Source organism: Trematomus bernacchii, unplaced genomic scaffold, assembly GCF_902827165.1.
Source record: "Trematomus bernacchii unplaced genomic scaffold, fTreBer1.1, whole genome shotgun sequence".
NCBI classification, from domain to species: Eukaryota; Metazoa; Chordata; class Actinopteri; order Perciformes; family Nototheniidae; genus Trematomus; species Trematomus bernacchii.
This window is the reverse complement of record NW_022987739.1, coordinates 6,520,069-6,547,543: the sequence shown is the minus strand read 5'-3', so window position 1 is coordinate 6,547,543 and position 27,475 is coordinate 6,520,069. Positions and strand designations below refer to the sequence as shown.

General features: G+C 41.4%; 1 protein-coding gene across 3 annotated transcripts in view; it reads right to left on the bottom strand.

The window, feature by feature from the left end:
- Positions 1-27,475, bottom strand: part of ralgps2 (Ral GEF with PH domain and SH3 binding motif 2) — a 66,890-nt gene that overhangs the window by 23,656 nt on the left and 15,759 nt on the right. For 2 of the 3 annotated variants that reach the window (XM_034147580.1, XM_034147582.1), the window contains exons 2-9: positions 20,928-21,036; positions 18,191-18,321; positions 17,767-17,874; positions 16,091-16,141; positions 8,292-8,375; positions 3,563-3,652; positions 3,366-3,458; positions 2,166-2,292 (exon numbers count right to left, since the gene is read on the bottom strand). In XM_034147580.1, coding sequence (XP_034003471.1) covers positions 2,166-2,292; positions 3,366-3,458; positions 3,563-3,652; positions 8,292-8,375; positions 16,091-16,141; positions 17,767-17,874; positions 18,191-18,250 — 613 coding nt within the window. In that variant the 5' untranslated portion in view covers positions 18,251-18,321; positions 20,928-21,036. The remainder of the gene's footprint in view (positions 1-2,165; positions 2,293-3,365; positions 3,459-3,562; positions 3,653-8,291; positions 8,376-16,090; positions 16,142-17,766; positions 17,875-18,190; positions 18,322-20,927; positions 21,037-27,475) is intronic. The other variant, XM_034147581.1, reaches the window with a different exon arrangement.

The following is a 27,475-nucleotide window of genomic DNA, read 5'->3' as shown; positions in this document are numbered from 1 at the left end:
ATAATGTGCTTCAAGGAAAGGCTTAGGAGGACAATCATTAAAGATCCCAACTACCTGCATAGCGACCTGTCTCACTGTTTCTGATGCATACATTCAAGAAACTGCAGGATTATTTTTCAACATAATGAGCTCTTGCTCAATAAGACACTTTCAGAATTAAAAGGTAAAAACCTAAGTTTACAAAAGGTCATGTTTCGGATTCTCCCTCATCTGTGTAACAAAACTGTTAGATTTGCTTTAAAGCACTGCACTTTTTTCCTGAAACAAATGTCACTGCGCGATTGTGTTTTGGGGCTGTGTGGACTGTAAAAACACTTGATGCACTGCAGTACGTCCAATTTGCTGCTGCTGCTGTTGCGTGGCTTTCACTACGTGGCTGGTGAATTTTAAAGTGTGTGTGTTTTGTAACAGTGGAGCCATACGTTTCTTTGGGCTCTTTGTCTTTGCATGATTGGCCAGAGAACAGGAACAAGCTCATCTGAGCATTTAACAGGCTGGCCCTGTGGTGAGCGCAGACAGGAGGGGGCTGTGTCTGCCAAGCCTAATAGCAGGTCAGGGTTCACACAGTTGCACACACACACACACACACACGCGCGCAGTAAGGCACAAGTGTAGCACTGTGGAAAAACTAACGCCTGGTGACCGCACAACAAACACAAGGCTCTTTCTCCAGCATCGTTATCACTGAAGATAAGCATCAGACCTAAAAAAGTGCAAATGGAGCAAAGACAGAAACATGATAGGAAGTCTCAAAACTACACAGATACACTTTGTAGAACTCAACCCACCTGAGGTGTATTAAGTACTTAGAAAAGCACAGGGTCATTTTAGACTTCTGCTGTGGGTTTCGACTTTAATTTGAGCTGCAACAGGTTCTGTGAGTGGTGACAAGAGAGGTAAACATGAACACAAACACATTATGGAAAGAAAAAAAAAACCCAGGTTGAACGGTTACACACCCAGCACTTATTGGGAGTGATGCTGTGGAACAAGCATTGCAGCTTTCAGTGGGTTTATGATAGAGGAGGCGCATTGAGAACAAGAGAGCGGTGATTTCCCTTCTTTGTGCCAACTTGGCTGAGGACAGCCCCAAGGACAGCCAGCTGGTCACACATCAAACGGCCACACACATCATTGACAGGCTCAGACTGGAAGGAAACACCAGCCTGCTCACACGTACAACGACTTACAACCCAAGGAGACTCCACCCTAATAACGGCCAACGAGCCACACTTCACTGAAACTCTTACCAAACGGAAAATCTTCCCTTCCTCTTAACATACACACACAATGAGGGAACCATTGGGTTAAACTAGCGATTGCATTCGACAGCTTCAGCTTTGCATTTGTTTCCTGATCTGTCATTGCTTCCAGATTTCTGTGACGTAGGCAATGTGGAAAATGAGTGTTCAAAAGGTTTATAAAATGACAAACAGACTCTTGAGCTTGTTTTTGCTTTTGTCCGTGTTTGTTGGAAAATACTTGAGCATCTAATCACTCAGCAGTAGCCATGATGCGAGCCTGATGGCAAGAAGAGAAACAGCCGTGGCGGCGAAGAACATCAAAGTCCTCCACTCATCATCAAGTCAAAACAAGAACATACAGTGCAGCCATAAAACGACACGCGTGTGTCCACTCTTACATCACATTGAGTGTTTTCCTTGCAAAACTCATCATTGCTGTGTGATACAGTGGAGCCGAAGAAAGAGGGGGTCAAATAGTTAAGGAAAAGTCGAAGAAATATAGCTTCCTTCATATTTCTTTCTCGCTGATTCATGGGTTTGTTCCAGCTACTTGGAGATGTTTCACAACGAATCAGCAAATTTATGTTCGACATTCCTCTACTCCAAGAAGCAGAGTAAAATGAAAAGTCAGGAAATTAGATGACAGAGTAAACATTTATCGGCTACAGTGGAAACAAGTAGCTTATTGAAAGAAGTACTGAGAAACCGAGGAACAACAGACTATAAAACGTGACTGACTGATGACTCTGGCACTGAGTAATCCAAGAGATAATGGTACCAGACACACATGCAGAGGCAGCTCATTTTGTTAAACTCAGGTGATTTGTCTTTAGATTAGCCTTTAGCCCATAAAGATAAGAAGCAGAAAGACATTTTAGTGCATTCTTTAAATAACGTATTGTGTATGTTTGTGTCTGTTACCTAGGTATGGTATACAAGAGACCATGCTCTGGCTGCTTATGAAGTCTCTCAGACGTTTATAGTTGTCTTCTTTGGACATCAGGTAGTCGAGCCGATCAAAAGTTGCCTTGTCTTTCCGACTCAGTAACTAAAGGGGGATAGAAAAAGTGAAGTGAGTTGAAGAGTATTTAACAGAAACAAACAGCTTTAATGTATATATATATATATATATATATATATATATATATATATATATATATATATATATATATATAAAAATGATTAAGTGTATATAAATACAGTTACATTCTGCAGAATAAAAGCATTACTCTCAAACTAGTTGCATGGTTAATGGACTGGCCACAGTGCATGCAGTTTTTTTAAATAGACACAGCTGCATGCTTGTGTGTTTCTGTTAGACCATTTGTAACAGCTACAGATATGAAGTGAATATCCTGCAAGAGGCCAAGAGGATTGAACTGCAGAGTACTGAGCTTTGAGAGGCAGCAGTGGTAAAGCATCAGACCACAGTATCTACTGACATAGGAAGATTGTGCCAACAGCAGAGAGTACTAATGATACCTAAAGGAAACCAGTGTGTGTGTTTATGTATGTGTGTGTGCTCTATGTGTTATAGAAGCAGGTGAGCTATTTCCTGGCCAGCAACAGCATTTCCCTGGCTAAAGGAATCTCCTGTGGTTTTGTGGAGCCGGGTATAAGACATTTCAGCATTACATCAGAGCCTCATCATGCCATTATGTAAGATTTTTCATTAAAAACACTGAAATGGATGGGTTATCCCTTTCCACATCATTTCCTGCTTGAAAATGGTATAATAAAAAAGACTTTGTTGAAGATGTTCCTGCTCTAAATACTGTATGGAGGGGCTGGGTAGGTCACTAAAGAAAGGATTGATAGGAATAAGAAATGACAGAAAAGGACACTACACTAAAAACCTCAAGTTCTCCTTGGTGGAGGTTTAATAGGTTCTCATTTTATCCCATAAACAGGGGTGATTTCAAGGTTTTAATATTATAAATAGTGCGTTTCATTTATTTCATTTTCCTGAAGTCAGCCATTCATCTTGTGATGACACTTCTGTGCTAGTTTTAATTAGAGTTGGTTTATGTTTCCAGTGCAGATCTACGTGACATCCCAGTTTATTAACAGCCCTCTACTAATAAACCAGACTTTCGTTCAAACTAAGGCAAATATACTCACCGCCCATGTTTTGGTAAGCCTGAAGATGGGGGCACTTTGTAACGCTGACACCACAGCCATGACCGCATGGAGGTTGTTCATGTCACACAGTTTCTGTGAAAAGTTACAGTACAAAGAGCACAAATTAAGTTGGGTTTACAATACAAACATCACTGAGGATAGAACAACAATGTCAAGTTAAGCGTGGATGTGTGTACCTTGGCAGTGCGAATATACAGACTCAGCACCTCAGCCCTGATCTTCAACGTCTGCGCATGGAGGATCTCACGTACCACCCAGAAACTTGTCTATAGAAAAGGCACACAAATAGATATTAAAGATTACAACACCAAGCCACTCTTAAAAACTCAGATAAACAGACCCAGAATGCTGCAAAACCGATGACGCGCAAGCTTTATTTCTCATGCGTTTCACTCTCCAAAGAATGGTACAAGGTGTTTACAAAGAAAGACAGGCTGTTCTGCCTTGTTAAATCTCCAATCTTTGAGTCCGGAGCCAAGGCCTGCAGACAGTCATGACAACTCTGGGCTGAAACCAGGACAAAGCGGAGCAGGAGAGCGCAGGGCCGACTGCTAACGGGAACGCTCCATTAGATTCGATTATAAATTAGCTCTTGAGGAAAAACAAGAGCTTCAGAGGAAAATCCAACTGATTCCAACTGATTACACAACAGATACACACCATAACTCCTAATCTGTCAACCGAGAGAGGAGTGTGTGTGAATGTGCGTGTACGTTTATAGTACTTGGCCAGAGAGTGTGATTTCGGAAATCTGTCTCTTTGGGGGAATTCTGGTAAAGCCAAAGTTCTGATTACACGCGCACACACACACAAGGATAAGTCAGTGAATCAATCAGTGTTAAAGCCCTGGAAGGAGGGGGATCGGGGAGACGAAAAAGGAGAAGAGTGAGGGAAGAGAGGAGTTAATGTGAGGGGAAGTTAGCTTCATGGCTGCAGGGCTCCGAGGCCATTCAAAGCCCACATTTGTCCGCAAATTGTGTTCTGATAAGACCATCCCCCACTTACCATCTCTATTTTTATTTGTTACACACACACTTATCTCTCAAATGTATTCTCTCAATTCTTCACTAGTGTTTAATTGTAGTATGTTCTTGTTTAATTGACTCTGCTCTATTCATGCTGAAGACTGCTAGGTGTTTCTTCTGTGTGTTTCTATAAATAAAGTGTATTTTTTTTGTATGGTTTTCTTCATTCTTGATCTTAGAACCATTTATTCAATTATAAAACGTTTTTATTAAATTAGGACCATGCAATGATCATCTAAAAAAAGAGATTAATTCATTTATGCCAGATTTAGCTATAAGCTTTTTCAATCCACAGTCCCTGGGCAAGTACACAAAGAATGAAGAACAACATTGTTTTACTATTTTAAATGTTACAACATAACATTGTCTCTATCAAACAAATCATTTGAAAAAAACGACAAGCACAAATGAAACGTATAAATACCAGCATATTGATTCAGTGCAACTATATATATAAAAAAAACAATTAATCACAATTAAAAACCTGATTAATGGTCAAATTATTGTTGAAAGACCTGGCTCTCAATATTCCTTATTATACGCCCACAGCTGGATTAGCCCCGTTTTTTCCTGGAAAAAGCCCCTTGAGTTGTTTTTGTTTTAGGAAAGAGGAGTTGAGGAGTGAGGAGATAAATTCATCAATCTACTGAGAGTGTCCATCTCCATCTTTCTTTATAAACACATGTCACAGACACTCGTTCTCTGCAGATACTGTAGGAAACACAGCCATATGGGTTTCATTATCGCCTGTTCCTAAAAGGAGTCTACACAAAAAGATGAGGGAGTGATGAAAATGGACAGAGAACACATAGACGGTGGTCCCTAACTTTCATTTAACTTGAGATGATGTCTCTTGCCTTGAGCCAGTGACCTCATGTTGAAAAGCAGTTCTCTTGAGAAAATAAAAACTCAAATGCTGTCACATCTTCCTTCTACCTTCAGTTTACAGTAGACAGGAGTTTCCATTGACTGTAAAAATGTGATTCCAATCTGGAAGCAAAACATGCTGCAGTTTCACATTTAGTTTCCTCAGCGGTCTAACTTGATATGCGAGGTCAATCTGGACAAAGCATGTCTGTCCAAATCGCTTTCCCATGGGTCTCATTACGGAGCCTGTGTCCTCGACAGCCTTGGCCTCCAAAGCTAAACAGCAATGAGATCACAGAGGATGGCAGTGCTCTACAGAAGTGCACTCACCGGTCTGTATGAGGGTCTGAGTGAGGGAATTGGGGTTACGGGGGTTTGTCTTGATCTTACTTTATGTCCTGAAGAAAAGATCAAGTCTTTTCGGGGTTGTGTTTATGAGCCTATCAGGGCCTCCAGATGGAGCTGCGAAGCCCCAGCGCTTCCATAATCATAAATAAGTGGAAGCATAAAGACCCAGTTGTAGAGCTGTGAATCAACCCGTTTAATGGCCTGAAGGGAGGAAGAGATGGGATGAGAGGAAGATCATGCCAAAGACAGGGACGACCGCTGACTGACAGACTCTAGGTGATTTGACCCTTACGTAACGTCCACACGGTTCCGTCGCGTGCTTCAACGGAGACGCTTCCCATTCACTTTGAATGGGGTGACGTCAAGCTTTGCCGAACTACATTGTGGTTCCGTCGCGTCCGTTGCTCGCTTGGAAAGTTGAGAAAAGTTAAACTTTTCAATCGTCGACGGAAGCGCCAGCCAATCAAATCATATGCCAGTACAAGCGCTAGCCAATCAAACCGCGTGCTTGTGTGTCCGGGGCGGGAGATTAATGTGATTGGTTGTTGGTCGCACGCCCGACACACCCACCGGCAAGCTTCAACGCGACGGAACCGTGTGGACGTACCGTTATTGTGCTAAAGCCTTTCAATGGTAGAAATTGAGTCAACTGACCTGTGTTAAGAAGCCATTTCGCTCGAGAAAGTTGGTGAATAGTAATAGCGGCTAATACTATTTGAGTGGAAGTCATATCACTCCTTTACCGTTATCTGACAGCATATTTAATACCCTGCACATACAGGGTTATGTTTTTGCTTTGGTTTGTCAGCAGGATTACAGAAAAACCATTGGCCAGATTTTCATGAAACCTAGTGAAAGGGTCAATGAAGAACCATTTAAAATTGGGAGCAGATCCATATCAGGGGTCCGATAGCCACACTCAATTGTACCTTTGTTAACATTGCCGTGTAGTACATTTGTGCTGCATGTATACGTTTTTGGTATGATTGAAAAAAATACCTCTACTAGGAAAATCACGTGAAAGTCTGCACATTTGGTCTTGTGGTTGTGGATGATTGGTTTTCTTTGTGCTTAGTTGAAACACAAATACTTGAAAACTGAGGTATAACATAGGCCTTTAACACACCTTCTTTTTAATGTCAATGTTGTTTCCATATTACAACCTTGATACCATGAACACAACCAAGTCGGAAGAAAGACTATCCAATGAAATGAAACCATCCGAGTGGCTTGGGAATGCAGCATTGAGCTTGGCAGATGGCTGCGTTCTTCTAGTTTTGTTCTTGTTTCTGCTATTCAACCTTACATGTAAATAGTAAGCCATTCACGCAGTGCTGCTTTAAAAGGAAATATATAATGATGATGAAACCGTTAAAGATTTAGTCATATTTTCTGGCCGTTAAATATACACTGCTGTGATGTCTTCTTTCCCATCTGGTTAGAATATAGTCGGTTCCCATTTGGTTATAATCATCACAAATTCTATACAACTCCTGTAATTATGTCTGAATAAACACATTTACTTTTTGACTACTGTATGCAAGTTGATGATTTCTCTGCACAAAACCCAATAAGACAGATTACTCATTGATCATAATGGGCTGAATTAGTCTCTCTTTGCCGCCTGTTAGCTAGACGGCGCAGTTTTCTGCTCCACTGGCTGGACATAAGGGAGAGGAGAATTAGGCTTCGGCTCTTTTCTAAGGAGCACTCTGGGACTCTGCTCTCCCAATTCGAGTCCCGTTATCCAAAAAGCTCCTTTTCCTTGGCTCCTAAGCAGCTGAAATGTGTGCAGCTAACATCTTGAATCACAGTTTGGGATCTGCTTTACATAGAGAAATTTCCACAGCTACACATTCTTGTTAGATCATCTCATATTTATACTGGAGGCCATGGAAGTGAGTCTGAAAGGAGCCTGGCAATAATAGTGGAAGGGAATTAAAGGGCACGGTTGCCCCTTACATCATTACCCACAACTTCCTGTTGATGATTTTACAGGGCGCTGGAGGGGGCATGTCATACCCACTAATGCATACATTTTGTTATGTTTCCACACGTGCTGCGCCAAGATGCAGAAGTGCGCTAATAACTTCATGAAAGCCAGAGCCAAGGACAAGCTGGGGACAAAACAAACTACCTACTGACCCATTTCATCTGGGGGCTATTTATGCACATATGACAAGCAGGGACAAACAGATTATTGTTATGATGATTATTGGGCGCTGCCATGGAAAGGCGCGCTTTGAAAAAACATCACCTCTCAGAGAGCTGGGGAAGTGATTTAGTACTTTGAGGATGGAGGCAGAGGACACGGTGGAAAGAGGAGCTGTAAGCTCTCCATTCCTTGAAGACTAAGGCTCATAAATCTTTAACATTGCTGAAGGGACTGTATTTTTTCTCCTTTTATGGGATGAGACCTTAGTTAGCACCTTTTAAATGTGGCTTTGAATTTATCTAGATGTATCATAGATTTAATCAGTCCTGTATTGATAGAGTTCTGTTGGACTATGTATTAATCAAATAGTCATGTGTTGCTCTGTCTATGGATTGGTTGGTTGGTGGGTGGGTGGTGTTGTGATTTTTGCTTGTTTTATTGGTTTGTGAAGCCCTTTTTGTTAAGAGTTGTAAAGTAGTACTGAAAGTGACAAAGCTGCATTCCTCTCACCTGGTTGAACCTGCGAGTAAAGGCCACAACATTTGGAGAAGAGCTGTGCTTCTCCTTCTTGTTCCAGCCGCAGCTTGACAGCTCCTGAAAACACACAAACAAACAGGGAAAATTACATTTACTGTATGCACTGAGCCGAAAGTATCTTTTTGTATACGCCAACATTTGACTGAATGGACTAAACAGTCATGTACGAGCCGAGGTCACGCAGACGAGAGCAGGATATGATAGTAGAGAAAAGCAGATGAGGAAAAAGAGAGATGGTCCAGTGGAGGCTCAGACATATTGATGGATGAATGCAAAAACAAACATGGGAAGCTGTGTAGGAACACTCTGATGATATTGATTTTACTTTCTCCAATGTTCAAACAAGCTACGCACTGACTCCTGAACTCAACTTTTCTCATTGTGGAGTTTTTGAATTAACATTGAAGTAAAACCACTACTGTAAATAGTAATATTATTGGAAACCCTGCCCCATTTAGTCATGCCCTGGCACACCCAAAACCGAATGTAATTTAATATGTTCCATGCAGGAAGAGGCTAATGCACGCCATGAACACAGGGGTTATTTAGCGAAAGAATGAACAATGAAAACTATAGTACACTACCTTTTGTACAGTATAGATCTAAACAAGTTAAATTAAATAAATACAACCAGTAAACGTTCATAAAAAGGAGTGATGTCAAAAAGCTAAAACTACTCTCAAGAACAGAATAACTGCCAATAATCGCATAAAAAATGTAATAATCAGGCTTTGATTTATTCACTTTAAATAAAGTACATTATTGTGTATGCATACGCTGTTTATATTTAATCAACTATGATGTATGCACTTGTATTGACAATATATATAATAGCAGCTGTGGAGGCAGCTGTAGAAGCAGTAGTGCCGAAAGAACATTTTATTTCACCGCTTTTTAAGAAGGGAAAGGGCAGGGATTTGGAACTTGATTAAAGAAAAGTTGAACAACACACAAATAGTATAATAAGTAATTATTGCTATTTGTGTACAAATAGTACTAAGTTAGTCTCATTTTGGTCTGGACTGCAGTTCAAAACAGAGACCACACAGCGAGGGGAACCCAGACCCTCTTTGGCCTCTGCTGGCTGTCCGGAGGCCAGGGACACTGACGTAACAGTTGGAAAAATGTTGAGCAAGCTCTCCTCTTAATCCCTGCCAGCCCGGCCCACTTGAGCGACAATATGAAGATCTGCATCGGGCTGCAGCTCCCCCACACAACCTCCAGCTAACCGCTCACAACTCTGTGACCCGGGCCGCATCGGGAAGGCTCCTTGCAAAGACAACTCATGCTCACTCAGGGGTGAGTCCCCGAGTAGTTAGAGGCAGCCGGCGGGGGTAAAAGAAGCAACATATCAAATACAGATGTTAAAAGCAGACGTTCATGCGTGGGGAGGTGATGCCTCCAGGGACTATGTTGCCCGAGTAAGGATGATGAGGAAACATTTGAGTGGGGAAGAGTTAAAGGGACTATAAAAGACCACATTGTAGAAGACCTAACCGCATCTCTCCACAATCTAAATCACAGGGCAGGAGACACTAGCCCGTCTCATCCATGAGAGCTCATAGTTTATTTAACGTCTGTCCTTTTTACATAAGCCCCTTCCTTCTTCCTGCCATCACGTCAATCACTCTCCTGTCCAACACACACAAAGTTGGTGATGATTCTTAAACAAGGACGCTCCATAGTCAGTGTGAGGTGGATGTGTTTGTGTGCCTGGCAGCTCGGACCACCACCTGACCACCCAGGGAGGCGGTGCACAGACCGTCCCACGTCTTCCTCACTGACCAAGACCACAATATTTCAACAACCTACATAATCCTTCAATCCTGGACCACCTGGGACTGTCTTCTAAACTAACCATCGCTCCATCTGCCCATCACGCCAAGTTTGAAGTAATTCACGCTCTATTGTTCGCCCGCTGTTGTGTAACAACCGATGCCAGTGTGTTTTAACAGCAGGTCTGCAATGATCCACAGTCTCTCCAGAAACAATTAGGGTGCATTTCCTTTACTTTTCCTTCACATGTATAGTGCTATTTCCCACTCAAGCAACATTTAAACATGTATCTGACAAAAGGCGAGACTTTAGAGGAGGCTGCTTTGGTAAGACAGTTTTAAAGGCTGCAGTAAAAGAGTGCAGTTTGAAGAAGCCTGCGCCAAGCCACAGCCAGCCGTCATTTCCACATGCTGGTCTGGCACAGCAGCGTTTTCATTAAAGCTCAGCCCTGTGGCGCTGCTAGGAGCTGGCTGTATCTGCACTGTTTGGGGACATAGCTAGCATGAGGGCAAAGGGTCTGGAAATTTCTGGAAATGTTCAGATAGATTCCTTAAATTGTGTAAGTGAAGCTAAGCTCAGGAATTTTGCACAAATTGCAATAGTAAAAGCATACCATTGAATAGTGAACTAACTAAGGGGGTGAATAAACATTAACTGCTATTTCTTATGGCATGCTATAGCTATGACTATTAAATTGAAACCATGCACTGAACCTTTTCCATCACACATTCATTTACAGCATCCCATTAAAAAGGAATTCAGTACAAAATAAACCTATTGCATGCAAAGTGCATTCTCCATCACATGTGCAGACCAAACTGCAGCACTGTCTGAGACGGCACATTACATGCTTTCAGCTTCCATTATATAGCTGGAGAGAATAGATTTTACAGTAGATTATTTATGTTAGCCAGTAGATAGTACAAATAAAGCAGAATACACACTTTATAGCTTGTTTGCATCTTCTGCAAGTGTTTGATAGCTAGCTGTTGTGTCGTATTTCACATTGCTTCCCTTTAATCCCCATGGAAAGTTTCCATCTTGAATATTCATATCCAAATATTAAACAAAGCAAAACGTTGCCTAATCCAAAACAACCCTAAAATTACATTTTCTAAATTTCCATATCTATTTACTCAGCTCTGTGTTGAGTCTACTCTGTTTTACAACCACACTGTGAGCAGTATTACATAAACATGGCACAGGCTGAATAAGATAACCAGCTGTGGCTAAGCCACTAATTGCTATGACCTCATGTAAGATACCGCAGAGAATCCTTTTGTTGTTTTTTTTCTTCATTGTAAATGGAAAACTGAAGTGTTGGGATCCCAGAAAATATGAGGGAGAGGCCACAGGCCAATACATGAAGGAATAATAGGAACAGGGTGGAAGAAGATGAAGAAGGGAGGAAGTGAGAACAAGAAATGTGGTTTGCTGCAAAAAGAGTGGGGATTGTGGAGATATACTGAGGAATACAGGAAGGAATACAGTGGAACATCTAAACATCTCTATCTGTTCTGCACTTCAAAAACAGAGGAAGCTTAAACTGATGTTCAGCCAAAAGTACTAGTCTACAGATGTACCCCGTATCATCTGTTCGATTCAAAAAGTAAGAAAGAAAAAAGCAGAAAAGCAGAACAGTAAATACAAGGAGCAAAAAAAGGAGAAGGCAGTAAAAATGCATTGTCTCAGACAGTTTTAAACTATAGACCCTGGCAGGGACCTACAAGCGAGCAGCAGCCTCCATTACCGTGCGCACACCATGGAAAGAATGACTTTTCCAGGAGGTCTTTTAGTACATGTACTCCCCATTATTCTTATAGCAGTACAGGCTTTCTTTCATGGCAAGTGAGACCAGACTAAGCATGTTCTTATATGAAGATTTCATTCTTATTCTTCTGGACGGCAATACGATTTTATCATAATAACATCTGGTATATTCTAAAAGAAAACAGTACACATGATTACATCTCAAATGGTCGAGATAAGTCATTGAATTTAAGATCGTTTTATTAAAATGTGTTTTGATGATGTCTTCAGAAAAACTGATTCTCCATGGTTTGGAAAAAATCCTTTCTACAAAGGGAAAACTTGTCCCTGTGTTTTTTTTTTGTCTACTGTCAAAACATTATTTTCTTCACCGTTCAGCATGATGAATGTGTATTAACCATCATGCTGACAGGCTGTAGTGTGGGTGGGATTCCCTTCTGTGTTTGTTGTCGAGCAACTATTGTCCAACCCTCCTCCACAAAACAACATGTGCAGCATACAGGGCGCGAGGAAAACCGCGTTCAACATTCAATGCATGGTTGTAAAAACGCAATACTTCAGCAAATGTGTTTTATCTCACGATCAGTGCTGGAAAACATTAAGCCTGCAGGCGAGACAAGGCTGAGTATGTGAAACGTTACCTGCCTCCAACTACAAGTCATCATCGTCTCGCATGAGACCTTCAATCTGTTCGGAGGATTTGTATGCTGTGTGCTCAGACATGAGAGGAACTGACATACTTCCCAGCAGCACGTAGAATGCAATCCGATAGCTATTCCCCGAGAGCTGAAGCTTTCCAGCCAAAGCCACTAAATTACCAACTTGGCTGTTGCCATGACTGTGCATTTGAAACAAAGGCAGGCAACCCCCCCCCCTCTTTAAGTCGCTTTACATCACTCAATCTCTTTCCTTCGCAAACTGTTTTTCATAAACATCAGTGCGGTTAGATTATAAAATTTAAAATGGTCTTCTGGGACAGAAAGTCCTCCAACATCTTCTTTTTACTTACACATCATTTTAATGTCTACACGTCTCTTGTCAGCTGGTCCATCTTTAATGGCGGTCCAGTTCACTCTCGATTAAAACCATATAGATGGGGTTGTTACAACCCATTGGTAATCTTGGCCTCGTACATTTAGATGAGGAAAATATTTTGATACAACTCCCTTGCATCCTTTCTCCTCCTCCTCCTCTTCATGATCTGCCTTGTCATTTCAATGGCATGTCAATTGCAAACAAACAGCCAAAGAACATATCAGCAATTCAGTGGAGGGTTGTAGATAAAACATCAGTCTGCTCTGCACTATAGATTATTTTACTGTCGGAAAATAACTTCTGGTGTTCTCATCAATTATACACAAGGGTCTGTCCATGTTGTCCTCAACAGCTCTTCCTCTGATATCTTTTTGTACTTGTTCTGGTCTTTGCATAACCACAAGTATTAAGCGGTCCATTACTTGTAGGAAGTGAATTAAAGCAGCCATCATGCATGCAATGTCTTATGAGCCGTCACTATCATCCAACGCAGATGTGTTCAGCTCCTTTGCTGTCTGATGTGTCAGAGTGGCATGAGTTCAAGCTCCAAGCTTTTGAACCTGGCTCTCTTGAGGCTTTGTAGATATCAAAGAGTATATAAGAAATACTGGCAAAACCCGTTATCATCCATAATGTTCCCCTACTTTATATATCCACAGTTTGGAACAAGAGAGAATGGAGCCCATTGCCTCTTGCCCAGATTTCACACCATCTCCTCACACCGTCTCTCCACACATGCCTCTCATGTAATCTTTATTGCTATTGTGATAGATGCTTATCTTTTCTTCCTCATCCAGAGAGCTTTTGGCTAGACCTGTCAGGCAGCTCTCCACACATCTGCTCCATGTCAGCGCTGAAACACTTGAGTTAATGAGATCCTCTGTTGTACTGCAATCCTGTCTGGGGTAATTTTTCCAGCTCATGCCAGAAAGTCTATCTGTGCGTCATACACACATGTACAAATGCGCACAAAACAGTGTTCGGACACTCAATCTCTCTCTATGGGGCTCTCTTTCTCAATCACACGTACATTTTATATGAAAGGCAGTTATGATGTGTTTATGGAGAGGGAAAAAAGTTAATCTTTGAAACAGACCCCAGGTCATAGCTAGTTTATTATGTTCATTGCGGTCATTTCCATAATAACTGTACTGACTACTTCAATTAGTTGTAGTCTTGCAAGAACAGCAAATATGGTAATATAAGGCCAGTCGAACTGAACATGACAGACTGCTGTTACAAAACATGTTACGCCTGAAGACGACAACAGTTGCACTTTAAAATAGAAAGACTAAAGATCAAGCTTAGTTCATCTTCAATTACTGTAAAGAAAACGTATTTTAAAGAAATTCATAGAGCCTGCTGTAAAAAAACGTGTCCACAGACCAGCATTCTTGGAACTAATCTGGTGGAAATGTTGATTTGTATATCATTTGTTTACATACAAAAGGTTAAAATATGTCAAGTTGAAACCTTCTAAAGAACATTAGGACAGTAATGCAAGACACTTAATATACATCCAACTAAAAAGGTGAACATATTACATCATGGAAACTAACCTTGTATTTTGTCTAAGATAACGTCTTTCTAACCTCAATTTATGTCAGATACTGCCTCAAATCTGTTGGAACTCCTAATTTGTCTGTAGATTCTAACTTAAAAGGCAAGAATGGGCTGTAAGTCAGTAAAAACATTATTATTGCACAACTCACAGATCCATGTAATTTAATACTTTCCTATTCAGGCAGTGAGCCTAGTGAAACAGCGTGCATCAACACAACACACACACACACACCTGCTTTCCTCATTATGTGTCTGGAGAGGACGAGGAGACTGACAGCAGTGGAAACTCTCGTTGAGTTTTAGTTTGGTCATAGCTGTGTATCTTTTTTCAGCCAGTGCTTCGAGACAAAATCACCGTGAGAGCAGGAAAAGCCTCTCTAGTTCACTCTGTTCCTGCCAGGAGGCTGCTGGGTCACTCTGCATACTCCGCACTCACCTCCTTCTCTCCCTCCAGACTGCAGCTTTCATCCCCTTGTCAGCCCCCCCCCCCCCCATTTAAACAGGTCAGTGACTCCTTCCCAAACGCACACTCTTGCTCTACATCCCACTACAGGTCCCTCAAAAGAGTTCTTACCAGCTTGAAGCAATATGTAAAACCTCTGACCCTTTAAACCTTCACCTGAATTTCCAAATTGCTACATCGGACTGAAATACACGGACACATTTTCATTATGCTTATAAAACCAACTCAGGCGCTCAAACCAGACTGAGCACAGGAGCACGTTTGCATTTATAAAGCCGACAGTCGCCTCTGTGTGAACTTGGCCCCGTGCGGTCCAGAAGACGTCAATGACTCCCCTCTGGGTGAAGAAACAGCAGTACCCCGAACGCCAGCCATGATGAAAGCCACTGAGGGACTAAACTGTAGTCTTTTCCATGACTCAGACACAACTAACTTTTTACGAGAATCCAAGAAGGTCACGGCACACAATTACATTGTTATCTAAATTAAATCAAACTGTGGGCCTGGGACTGATATCATGCCAGAGGAGTGAGTGTGTGTGTGCTGTTAGCTGAGACAAGACGTGTTGAACATGGCCAATAGCAGGAGTCACACTGTACACCAGGCTAGGATGTGGTCTGCATGCTGCTTTCATAAGCCCACAGTGGCCAACCTTAAACACAGGTTATCCATGACAGCTGTCAGGAAGGCCCAACAATCCAGAAAATCACAAAATTACAAAGCGCCCCATTGAGGTGTAAGACCAGGTGTGCAACAAGATGCCACTTTCCGCATAATTATGATAACTGGCATTGCGTGGAAGCTCTGATCACAGCTGCTCATTGCACAGCATGCCACAGGAAGATCTACCGTGTGGAGATTTTGAAAGACAGAAAAGAGAGAGATGGACCGAGGCGGCAGATAACAGGGGACATTTTTAAATATACATATGAATGCAGGTATATAAATGGTCAACTTATCTGTAATTGACTAATCAACATCTGTTTTGTGTGTCATTGCTGTATAATGTGAGGTGTGAGGAAATGTGTTCCAGACTTGCACATGCAGTTTTAGAGATGTCACACCTCAAGCTCAAAATGAAAAACAATGTGTTAATTTCTCACGCTACATGTCATAACTAAAACCGTCAACACCACTCCTCTAAACAGATCTGAGTGCAGCTCACCTCTGGCTGGATGGCTTTGAACACAGGAGCATCCATGAGCGTAATCTGGCCCTGGTGGAGACAAAACACAACAGTTGTTAGACTTGCTATGTTCAAACTGGGTCAAATCATAATGCAACTTACCATTGTTTATTCTATATATATAATATAAATCGGACTTCTTCGTAACAGTTGAAATAATAAAAGTTAAAATGATATCGGAAAAAAACGATAGAACGTTAATCTGATACTTCAAGAAACAGCTGTCGTTCTGAGGATGGCCTTTTCCAGCTCTCCTAACAGATGTTTGTTAAGATTTGGAACAGGACTCTTAGAAAGCCCCTTCAGAATAGTCCAGTGTTTTTTAATCCATTCTTTTGTGTCATTAGCTGCATTTGTTTAGTCATTATCCATGACTAGGGTCACTATCCATTATCTGTGACTGAAAAACAGCTTTCCTTCACTAAGCAGTTAATTTTCCTCCAAAATACCTTGATAGATTTAAGATTGTGTTGTGCCCTGAACAATTTCAAGGTACTATATGAATATTACATAACAAAGCACTCCCAAATCAAAACCCAGCATCCTTCATGTTTCATCGTAGTTCATTTCAAATCTAGTAAATTCCCCCCAGAAGGATTGTGGCTTGTTAATATGCATTTTAGCAAATTCCAGGCATGCTTTTTTTAATGTTTTTCTTTCAAAAATGGGAGTCCTTCTGGGTCTTCTCTCATCGCGGAAACTGACGTACCCTGACCTTGAGCTCGGCTTGCATCTGTTTGGCAGTTATCCTTGCTTTTTTTATTCTACCATTCGCACTATCCTTCTGTTCAATCTGGGGTTGATTTTCCTCTCGCGACAACACCCTGGGAAGTTGGCTACAGTTCTTTGGATGCTTATCTATTGTTTTCTCTCTGATCTCCTCCAACAACTATCCCCTTTGCTTCTCTGGTTCATGTTCAGTGTGTGCACATAGAATATCAAACAGCCCAGTGACTCCTTTTCTCTGTTGAGAATGAGAATATAACCATTGTTTGTTTTCCTTTCTAAGGGGCACCAACAGCAAGACATTTTAGATTATCCTGGTCAAATAAAGAATAATTCATCTTTTTTTACAGCCAGGTGGCTTGATTCTATGGAACCACAATGGCATGCAAGCATACAAGACAATTTCACTTTTCAGGAGGAATAAAGCATTCATTCAATGAACTGTAAGGATACATTTAAGCATGTCTGTAATAGTCCAACACGTCTTTTGCTAGAGAGGTTATGTCCTGACAAGCAGGTAATAGTGACAATGGTATTTTACTGATTGAACCTTTAAGTGCCTTGATACAGCTTGGAAATATGTAAAATGAAGACACTCTTGGATTTAGAAGATAAAGAGTGCCCTCTTGTGGTTGAATGTGGTATAACATTGGAATAAAAGCATTAATACAGGATTAGAGAAATAATGAGGAACATGCTTTTTATTTATTTATTTATTATGTGTCAATCCTGAGCATCAGTACTTCTCACAAAAAGCTAAGATCAATGCAACAGAAATGCTTCTTCTGTTGGTCCATGCCATGGAAAGTTTGTGCAGAGGCAGCCAGAGGAAATCCATCAGAGCCTGCTTGGCACTGCCAAACATCATCAATTATTAATGATCCCAACTCTGACCCCATTTCCTCCTCTATAAGACAAACTTCACTTACTGCATATTCTTCGGGGGTGACCTTCAGTACATCGAACACAACAGCATCGAAACTCTTCTTCAGGTCTGAGGAACCCTGATCGCTGAGAGACTCTGAGCTGCTGCTCTTCTAGAAAACACAAACACACATTGCGAGGTGAGAGGAGTGATGGCTGTGCTGTTAAATATAAGTATCAAGCAGAGGAGAGAGGTGAGGTATGTAGGGGATAGGAGGCTTAAAAACCCAACATGATGTCATAGCACAGATGTTAAATATGTCATTTGAAAAATATGTTAATATCATATTTTAGCCATAGAAAACACTGCTACATCCAGTCACTCAAACATGGTACATTAGAATTCTGAGGGGCAAAAGTCTAGGAGAAGTAGCACAAGATATATTGTGAAAAGAGGAGATGCAGGTGTGGTGAGTGGGCGTGGCTCACCTCAGAGACTGATGCAGCCGTGGTGGTGATGATTGACTGGCCATTATGGAGGTTCATCATTCCCACACCATCTAGCTCTAGCGAACGAGACCATTCATCATCCTCAGCTGCAGCAAAGCCCGCCCGGCCCTCTGGAAACACAAATTATATCAGTGATTTTGCAACTCATCTTGACAATGATCACCTCACATCACTCAGTTTGTAACAGTAGCTCCACCTACTGGCTAGAATAGAAGGATTCTCAGGATCATCTCTTAAAAGACAGCAAAGGTCAACGACTGAGAAAAATAGGCACAACTGAACTTGAGATGGAAGTGAAAGTGTTGACAGTCGTCCCAGCAGGCCCGCGAAGGCCATATGGACGTACACTTTCACAGCCTGTCACTAACTACACCCGACAGAGGACAAGACAGGGGGAGCTTAGGCATTAGGAAGAGATCCTCTGTGAAAGGGGTTTGAAAAGAGCAGCGGTCAGTAGAAGTCACAACGCTGAACAGCTTACACCTGAACTACAGTCACCTTACTGACTCTACAGATCGATCTCAACACAGGAAATATTCCTTTGTCTTTTCTTCGTCGACTGGCGACCAGAGAGAAGATGTTTATCACCAATTTCAACAGTGAATGGATTTTCAATACTGATGTAGTAGATCGAATCGTCAGAAAGCCAGGTTTATTCACAGGTCTTGGTTAATTATTGTTATTTTGTTCTTCCCAAGACTTGAGTGTTGATTAATAATCCAGAGTTCCTGACGCCAGTATCATACAAAGAAGATCCTTGCAAATATATATTTGTGAATTACCCAACACAAGCTACCATAGCCCAAAGTGTACTCTGTAAATGACTTAAATGATTAAATCAATTCTCAACATTGCGGCTATATTTTCTTATTTTAAAATCAGACAATCCTTAAAGGTAGGGTAGGTAAGTTTGAGAAACCGGCTCGAGATACACTTTTTGTTATATTCCATGGAATGCTCTTAACATCCAGATAGCAATGAATATCTTAAGTGCTTTGACAAAAAAAATCCATAAAAAAATGTCATCTGTGGAAGCCGTAGTACTGTAAAAAGCACGACCAATCATTTTAGCCGGCCCAGCTCAAATAACTGGATGGCCTACCTGCCTGTCAGCCTTCCATCTGGGCACAAACTTATCTCGTGCCCTCATTGGTCATGTGTGCGTTCGTGTGTGTTGGAGGAGGGGCTCTATAAGGAAGTGGCAGATTTTCTCCGGTTGTGTATTTTCAAATTCTAGCGATCTCGAGCCGGTTTCTCAAACTTACCTACCCCACCTTTAAGTAGTTTCAACATGAAAACTGATTTTAAATGATGCACAAAATACATTTTAATTTTCTTGTTCATTACTTTTCTCATAGCAAAAACGAAAGTATCAGCAATGGATTATTTTAATATTTATGAATATTCTTCTCTAGCCATAACTGAAAACTCTTCAGAGAGTATTCTTGGCCAAAGGCATAAATGGAGACAGTAGTGAAAAACTACAAAGCTACTAGGCCAGCAAAGACATCTCTTGTGTGCTTGACAATGCAGGCCTCTGTGTGTGCGTGCATGCGTGTGTGGGTGCGTGAGCCATTAGCTGCTTTCCCCAGATGCTAAGCCGAGTGCAAACAGCACTACATCAGGTCGACTTCCCTCCTATTGTTTGACAGCAGAGAATAAGTACACAGGAAGCAATAGCCAGTCTGTATTTATAAGTCTGAGTCTGTCTGTTTATCAAGTCCTACGTCTGTAATTACCTTACTTCCTGGTCTAATACCTATGCATGTCTTCTTGTTTGATTGGGGTGCCTCTGGGCTATATCACTTGGGGGTTTTGTCTACAGGTAAAACAAAACACTCACAACACATCTTTTTAAACTAATGTAAATGCTGTGATCATGTAAACATACTATATGATGGGCAAGAGTCCAACACAACTATGTTTTATTTTCAAAAAAATGTGGTCATAAAGAACTAAATCTATTTTCGCCTGTGAATTTGTCGCACGTCACCCTTACATACAGAAATATCCAAATCCTGTAGTCTCTTATTATGGACATTTGGGTAGGTGTGTTGCTAGAAATGCCTTCTTCTTGACTTTTGATAGTTATTTTTCTTTGGGTTTTGCACCATCCACATGAAAATATCATCCACAGTTAATGCCCCTGTTCTAGTTACACAAGGGCTGACAGCTGGCACAGTAACATCCATTTGATTACTGGATTGAACAATTTGGACATGTAAGGTCTCATATAAAGAATCAACATAAAAACATACACATGCAGGGTTACCCTACATGTGTAAAAGGGGCTTAACACAATTAGAAGTTCACTCAGGAAGCACAGCCCTCTGCCAAAGTCATTTCCACACAGTGATTGAAAAGTAATGTGTGTTAGGAATCGCTCCAAAATATAACCATATCTTTCTTGGTCACGGCTACACTCTTGAACAAGTTTCACAAAAATTAAGGCAGCTTTTTATTTCATAATACTGCTGGCAAAAAACAAGAAAATCGATAAACAACTGAAACTGAAAGAAAAACAGCACACCAATGGAGGATGGTGATAAGCAATGATGATCATATTTGCTCACTTAACTGCGACGTGTGCGACTGTAATCGTATTACAAGAGAATAGAAACATTAAGTGTGCAACCCTGCAGGCATACAGACTCACATTTACTTCCGTCAGACCTCTGAAAACAAGCTATTATTGCAAAGACAAGGCCTGACTTACCAGTTGTGTGTCAGATGCGCATATTGTTGGATGTGATGTTAGCCTGTTGTTCTTTATTGCTGCTTTTGTCTATTGAGTCCTGTCTTCCTCTGAGGCTGGCTCCTGCTGTCTGTGTGAAAGTGAAGAGAAAGAAGAAACAGGGATGAAGAGCAGTCTTCCAAACATGATGAAAAACCCACACAAATTAGAAATGCACACAGCCAAAACTCCAGTAGCTGATCAGATTCTGATCAGTTTGACAACATGCAGGGGGTTGAGATTGACAGAAGTAACCATAACAACAACATTATGGTCAGTAAATCTTCCCTGACTGATATGAAAATCAGATCACATGTGAATCTCAACTGGAATGCCAAAAGCTAGAGGTGGTTTAATATCATTTTGTTCATAATTACTTGGCATTATTGGTCACCGGAATATAACATTAAGATTGCATCAGAATTCTAAATGAACACATGGTTAATATTTCAGAGAAAACACAAAAATACAAGACATGACTGACGTACATGACTCAATTACTTTCATTGTTGATTCATTTGAGAGTTGTTTTTTCAATTTATCTTTCATCGATAAAATGTCAGAATACGGAAGCTACCTGTGCTATTGTCTGAACCCCAGGGAAATAATCAATTATCTTATTGCATATTCTGAGTCAGGCCAACTGCAACTCTACAAGCCAATGAAGTCTGAATCCCATAATGCTCTCTGCCTCCATCACCTCTCATGTGACAGCACTCACATTAGCCAGTAGGGGTCTCACTTCTCTAAGAGATGAAAGCCTGTGCGATGGACTGTGAGGTACTCTGAACACAAATGCTGCATGTTGGCAGTCAGCAGTTGGCCTTTAGCCACCAGGTAAGGACTAAGATCTTGTCATCCCCTCCAGGTTGTCCTCATGCTGGGTAGGGGTACAAAGCTCACACGCAGAACAAACAGCGGATTAGCATTTCCACTCGCCAAGGTAAACTTTAAACCTCTGCTGACATAAGCCTATGCATTCTTTCACAGATCACATCTTACCAAGTAAACAGCAACCCAGAGCGAGCAATGCTTTTTTGTGCTATGGATGTAGGAAATAACAAATTTTACCCACACAATAGTTTAAATGTCATGTCACGTAACTAAAGTTTAGATTTTTGTATACCTTGAGCAGTGTAAACCCCCCCCCCCCCCCCGGCAACAGCCTGTTTCTACTCGTCTGCATCAGCGTGCCCCCTCCCAACCACCCTGGACCAGTTTCCTTCTCTTAACTTCACAGTTTCTTACGACGCCCACACCTCCAGCTACTTGAAAAACAGAGAGAGACAGCAACCCCCTCCTTCTGAGTCACTGCCCTACCTACCCAATCCTCACTAGCCAAAGCTCCTGATGTAAGAGCTCACCCTTCTCTGCTCCTGGCAGCATCCACGCAACTGTGACAGTGAGCTGAGCCGACATGTGTTGTGTTTGGTGACATAATTCCACGTGGTTGTGTCCTCACGCTTTGCTTACTGAGGTTCAAGTGTGGGGAATGTTTATATGACCAGCTGAAGGGATAACAAACGAGTGGTGATAAGTTGAAGGTGTACATGTTTTAATGGGATGATGGCAGGAGACTTCAGGGGGACATGACAGAGTTTAGAGGAGGAGGAGGGCGAGAATAACAGAGGAAGAGGGACAGAAAGGGGAATGACTCAAGTGGACTCAGGTGATGTGTCGCTGTTAAGCTAAATGTGAGTCATTGCACTGCACAGAGCAGGTGCTGTTGAATCAGACCTCTCAGGCTCGCTCGCTCCTCCTCCCTCCCTCCTCCTCCTCCTCCTCCTCCTCCCTCCCTCTATTCGTGTTATCAGACTTTTGACAGTCACATCAGACTGCAGCTACAGGTGCTGGGCGGCCTAACCAGCCGTGTTACTGAAGGGCACAACGAGTATTAGCAAGTGTCTTTGTGTGTCGTCACGCACATGCTGGCGTATTTTTGCATGTGACAACACATTCCTCATCCCGCACTGACCGTTACATTCCTTTACATTATCCAGTGCCATGAAAGCAGGTCTCCATCACCTCTGTTAGACAGAAAAAGGTAAACAAAGCTCAGAGTGTTTACTGCATGACAGTGTTATTGTTCAGATAATTGTGCACTTTGAACAAGCGGTCAATAAATCAATTCATTAATCTGCAACATTTTCAATAATCAAATAACCCTTTAAGTGATTTTCAAGCAAAAATACCATCTTATTTCAGCTACTGATCTGTGAGTGTGTTGCTTTTATTTGTCATCATTTGAAGTCATTTTTCAAGCAGAAATAGCTCCAACTTCTTACAAATGGAAGTTTTTTCTTTTATTTAGTGTTTTAATATATCATCAGTTCATTAAATCTTGTTGGGTTTTGGTCCCTCGAAGACATTATGCAGGGCTTTAATGATTAATAAAGATAATAATAAGCAGATTTTTCTTATAAATGCTACAGCTCTGATATACTACCTTACTGATACAATCTAAAAAATCTACATCATAAACAGATTCATTTCGAACCATAAAGCTCAATACTATCTAGTTATCAAGAAGCATGGTGATTACTTCAATAACAACATCCTCCTCCTAACATCCCCCTGGAGTATTCAACATGAAAATACATTTTTGGGTGGCAATACACGGAAACTTTCCCCATTAGCATTCACTCTACAAACACTGGTGACAGCAGGTATCTCTTCCTCCTTGGCAGCCTTTGATGAAGAATGTATAATATAATGTTCATAATTTATATTCTGAGGTAGCCATGACAAAACTGTGGCAGTGCACAACAGATGGCGTTTTATAGTGCAAACACCTTAAAATTCCAGCATTCAAAGTACCAGGCTGCTCCAAGCCCTATTTACTGTTGTATGCGTTTACTCTCTACTCCTTCTCAGTCCCAACACGAGGCACAAGCTAACACATAGGCACAAAATACAAGGATTAATGTGTGTGTGTGTGTGTGTGTGTGTGCGTGCGTGTGTGTGTGAAGCAAGGACCTGTAGGAACTGAAGGAATGTTCAGGGAAGGGTCACAAGATGTGAGACTGTCAATAAAGGATCAGACGCGTGAGATGTGTCTAACGTTCAGCTTTAACAGAGTATTGTGTGACTTTAACAGCTTTGAACACTCTGCATGTCACTGTGCAGCGCTGCAGGCCTGTCTGTGACACCTCTCAGTCCTGTGAGCCTCTCAATCTGCTCCCCCTGTATGCGAGAGCACCACAAATACCCAGCTCCTCTCATGCTCACAGCAAGACCTCATATTAATGATATTTATACGTACAAGTTCTGAAAGTGTGTGAAAGTACATCAATATTCAAATATTTTCAGTATTAAGAACTGGGAGAAAAAATGCTGTATAAAGTTAATACAATAAGAAAATGTGCTACTGCTGCAGGTTCAAATTTAAAGCGTTTAACTGGTGCAACACAAGTTGACTTCTATAAGGAAATGGTCACAAGAAATGCCTTTTGTTGGGCAGGAAGCTCTAATCTGACACTAGTGCTCAGTCTTTTTTGGCATATTTTGATAGTGGATCAGTTAAAAAAATTGCAAGATGGAACAGGACAAAGGAGAGGCCACAGTGAGTTAGCTGTAAGATGGACAGCTGCCGGTGACAGGCTGCACTCCTCCAGGTTCTAAGGGAAGAAACCAACTATTTGTATGTTCGATGTTTACAAACTCATACCGTATGCAGCAGTTAATCGAATCATGGTTGCTTACAGAATGATGAAAAAGGCAATTTATTGCATGATATCTTCATTAAAAACAATAGTTTGTTTTGCTGACCCAGTATTCTTGAACCTGTAGTGTTAAACTGCATTTGCTGCTACCAGCAGTATTGCAAAGTCAACCAAGACTGACATTTCAGGGTTTGCTATTTTAAATTTGAATGTACAGTACATCTTCTCTGTCACCGTCTGTATAATGCATGAACTGTTCTGACACATGCTTGATGCATTTTAAATGCATGCCGCAGATGCACCAAAGTCAGGGAACAGAAGTAGGTCAGTGTGTTGAGCTGAGCAGAGAGGAGTCTGACAGCCCACACACACAGATACAAACACAAGGCTGATGGAGCCTTCAAAGTCAAAGCAGGTATCTTACAGGCAAATTATTTTGGCACTATATTGTAGTAGCTGCATGATATTTAAAGGGAGACACTGTTGGGCGAAACCTGAAAACCAGTACATAACCCCTTTTACCATGTTTATAAGATCACAAAAGTAGCAGCCTTATTTCCAACTCTGTTTATACTTTGGCAGAGCCTGTTAATCACCAGAGTTAGTCAGCGGTGTTTCAGTATTGCTACGGCAGCAAAGATAAGGTCGAGGTCCTGTCTTTCCCCGGGCTCTAGTCAAGCCTCTCCCTTTGAACACTATTGATCTGGAGCTAAGAGGTGCTGGATTGATCACATACACACTCTAATAACCTTCACATACACACAGGGACACGGCATGTTGCTGCATGTTACAGCAGTTCGATAAACACTGCTTTCACTCAGCAGGTCTGCTGTTCACGCAGAGGTTGGTGGAACTGCCTGTGGAGAGAAAACGGTGTGTGGGTGTGTGTTGCAGTCGAGGGAACATGACCAACAGCCCCTTCAAACCATCACTTAGGGATGGGTATAGTTAGGATTTTATTGATACCGATACTGCTTATCGATACCGGTATTTTTCTATACTCTTATCGATACTTTTCAATAATTTGGTGCTCAAAATTATAGACATGATTACACGATGTAAAGATTAAACAGTCATTTTATTGTAATTTATTATTTAATGTAACTTTTTCAATGTCATACCAAGCAGGTATGAGTGTGTTTGACAGTGTGTCTCTGGAAGGGGGGCGGTAATTAGGGGCAGTTCGTAAATCCATGTAAACATGACCATTATTCAGTTCAAACGAGACGCTGCGTGCGCACCTGCTAAACCGGAAGCTCCGGTCGGCTAACCATTATAATCCGTTTATTATTTATAATTGTAATGATGGATTATCAGTAATCATTTTAAAGTAACACAGAGACATTGGATTAACCGTTTTTATGCCCTTGAACACAACTTTTGATCACAAAACAGCAAAGGTAAGACATAATTATCATCATGGCTACGTAAAGTGAAGTTGTTTTCTTGCTCTTTCCTGGCTGCTAGTTCAGTGAGTTTTGGTCGTACAGTGATGAGACTTATACCAATGGAATCTGTGGAATCGTTTGTGCAGATAACATGACGTACAAAAGATCGCTTTTGCCAGTTATGTGCTAAAGTAGCCGTTAGCTCCGTTAGCCCGTTTCGCTAAGTGTTGATTTAGACTTGGTGTTGGACTTCTGTTCTGTGTAGGTAAAATGGTTCATATCGTCTGTTAGCTGAGTTTCTTCCCGTTAAGTGGGTATGCGTATGCATCATTAATAGGTTGTTAAATGTTAAGAAGCCTTGAGACGCTGTTTCTTGCAAGATGTTGCGTCTGCCCCCGGGAGTCTCACAATAATAAGAGCGCTGTTAGGAGAGATGACGAGTGGCATTCACAGTGGCCAATCAGAGTGGTACTCAAACCGGATACGTCACACGGGATGAGGGTTCCCAACCAACCAGAATTGTTTAAACTAAGGAAGTAGCGTAATTCATATACCGATAGCAGCACTGTTTGTCCAGCGGCTTAACGGTATACCGATACCGTCCAATCTGGTACTGACTTAGTACCGGTTCTCGATACCCATCCCTACCATCACTTAACATGTTGCTCGTGTTCAGATCCTAGATGGAGGTCAATAAGGTGACAGAGGCATGGAAGTGTGGACCAGTAAGGGCAGAACATAGTTTCTCAGAGTATAACAGCAGAAATGGTGGAGGAAAAACACAAAAAACTATGCATATTATGCAAACAAAACTGTACATAAACATATGCTTCACTGACTCAAGTATTTGGTATTTGCCCAAAGTACTCAAACTATTCTAGAACATGGTGTTTTATAATTTTAACTGTCACACACTGAACAGGCTTATTATTCTGGGGAATCGCATGGTTTGCTAACACAGCTAACACCACACACTGGTGTCCCGTTGCTTGTCGAATGAGAGTCCGTCAACACAGAATACACAACAGGAAGTGAGGAGATATCTCTATTTTCCAAATACACTAATCCTTCCAGACAAAGAGTGCACATTTCATCACGGCAGCAGCATAATGGCAGAAGCATAAATCCAAGATGAAAACAATGTAATGGTGCCATAACATTTTAGTAAAGCGTTTTTTAGAAAATCAATAGGTAGTGAACCCAGTGACACCACACAGACTCTCACTACCCTGACACTGAAGCATCTGTGCTCTACCCTCTGACATCCTGTCATGAGTTCATGAATATTTAAGCCTGTCTGTGACTGGAAATCAGCATCATCTTAGGGGGAAAAAGCTCCCAAGGGCAAAGAGGGTGTTAAAAAGCATGAGATGAAGCACAGGAAAATCTGAAGACAATTATCTTACTTTGAACCTTGGAAACATATTCATATAAAAGTGTTTCTCAAAATCACAGCAGCAAGATGTCCATATCATCATAT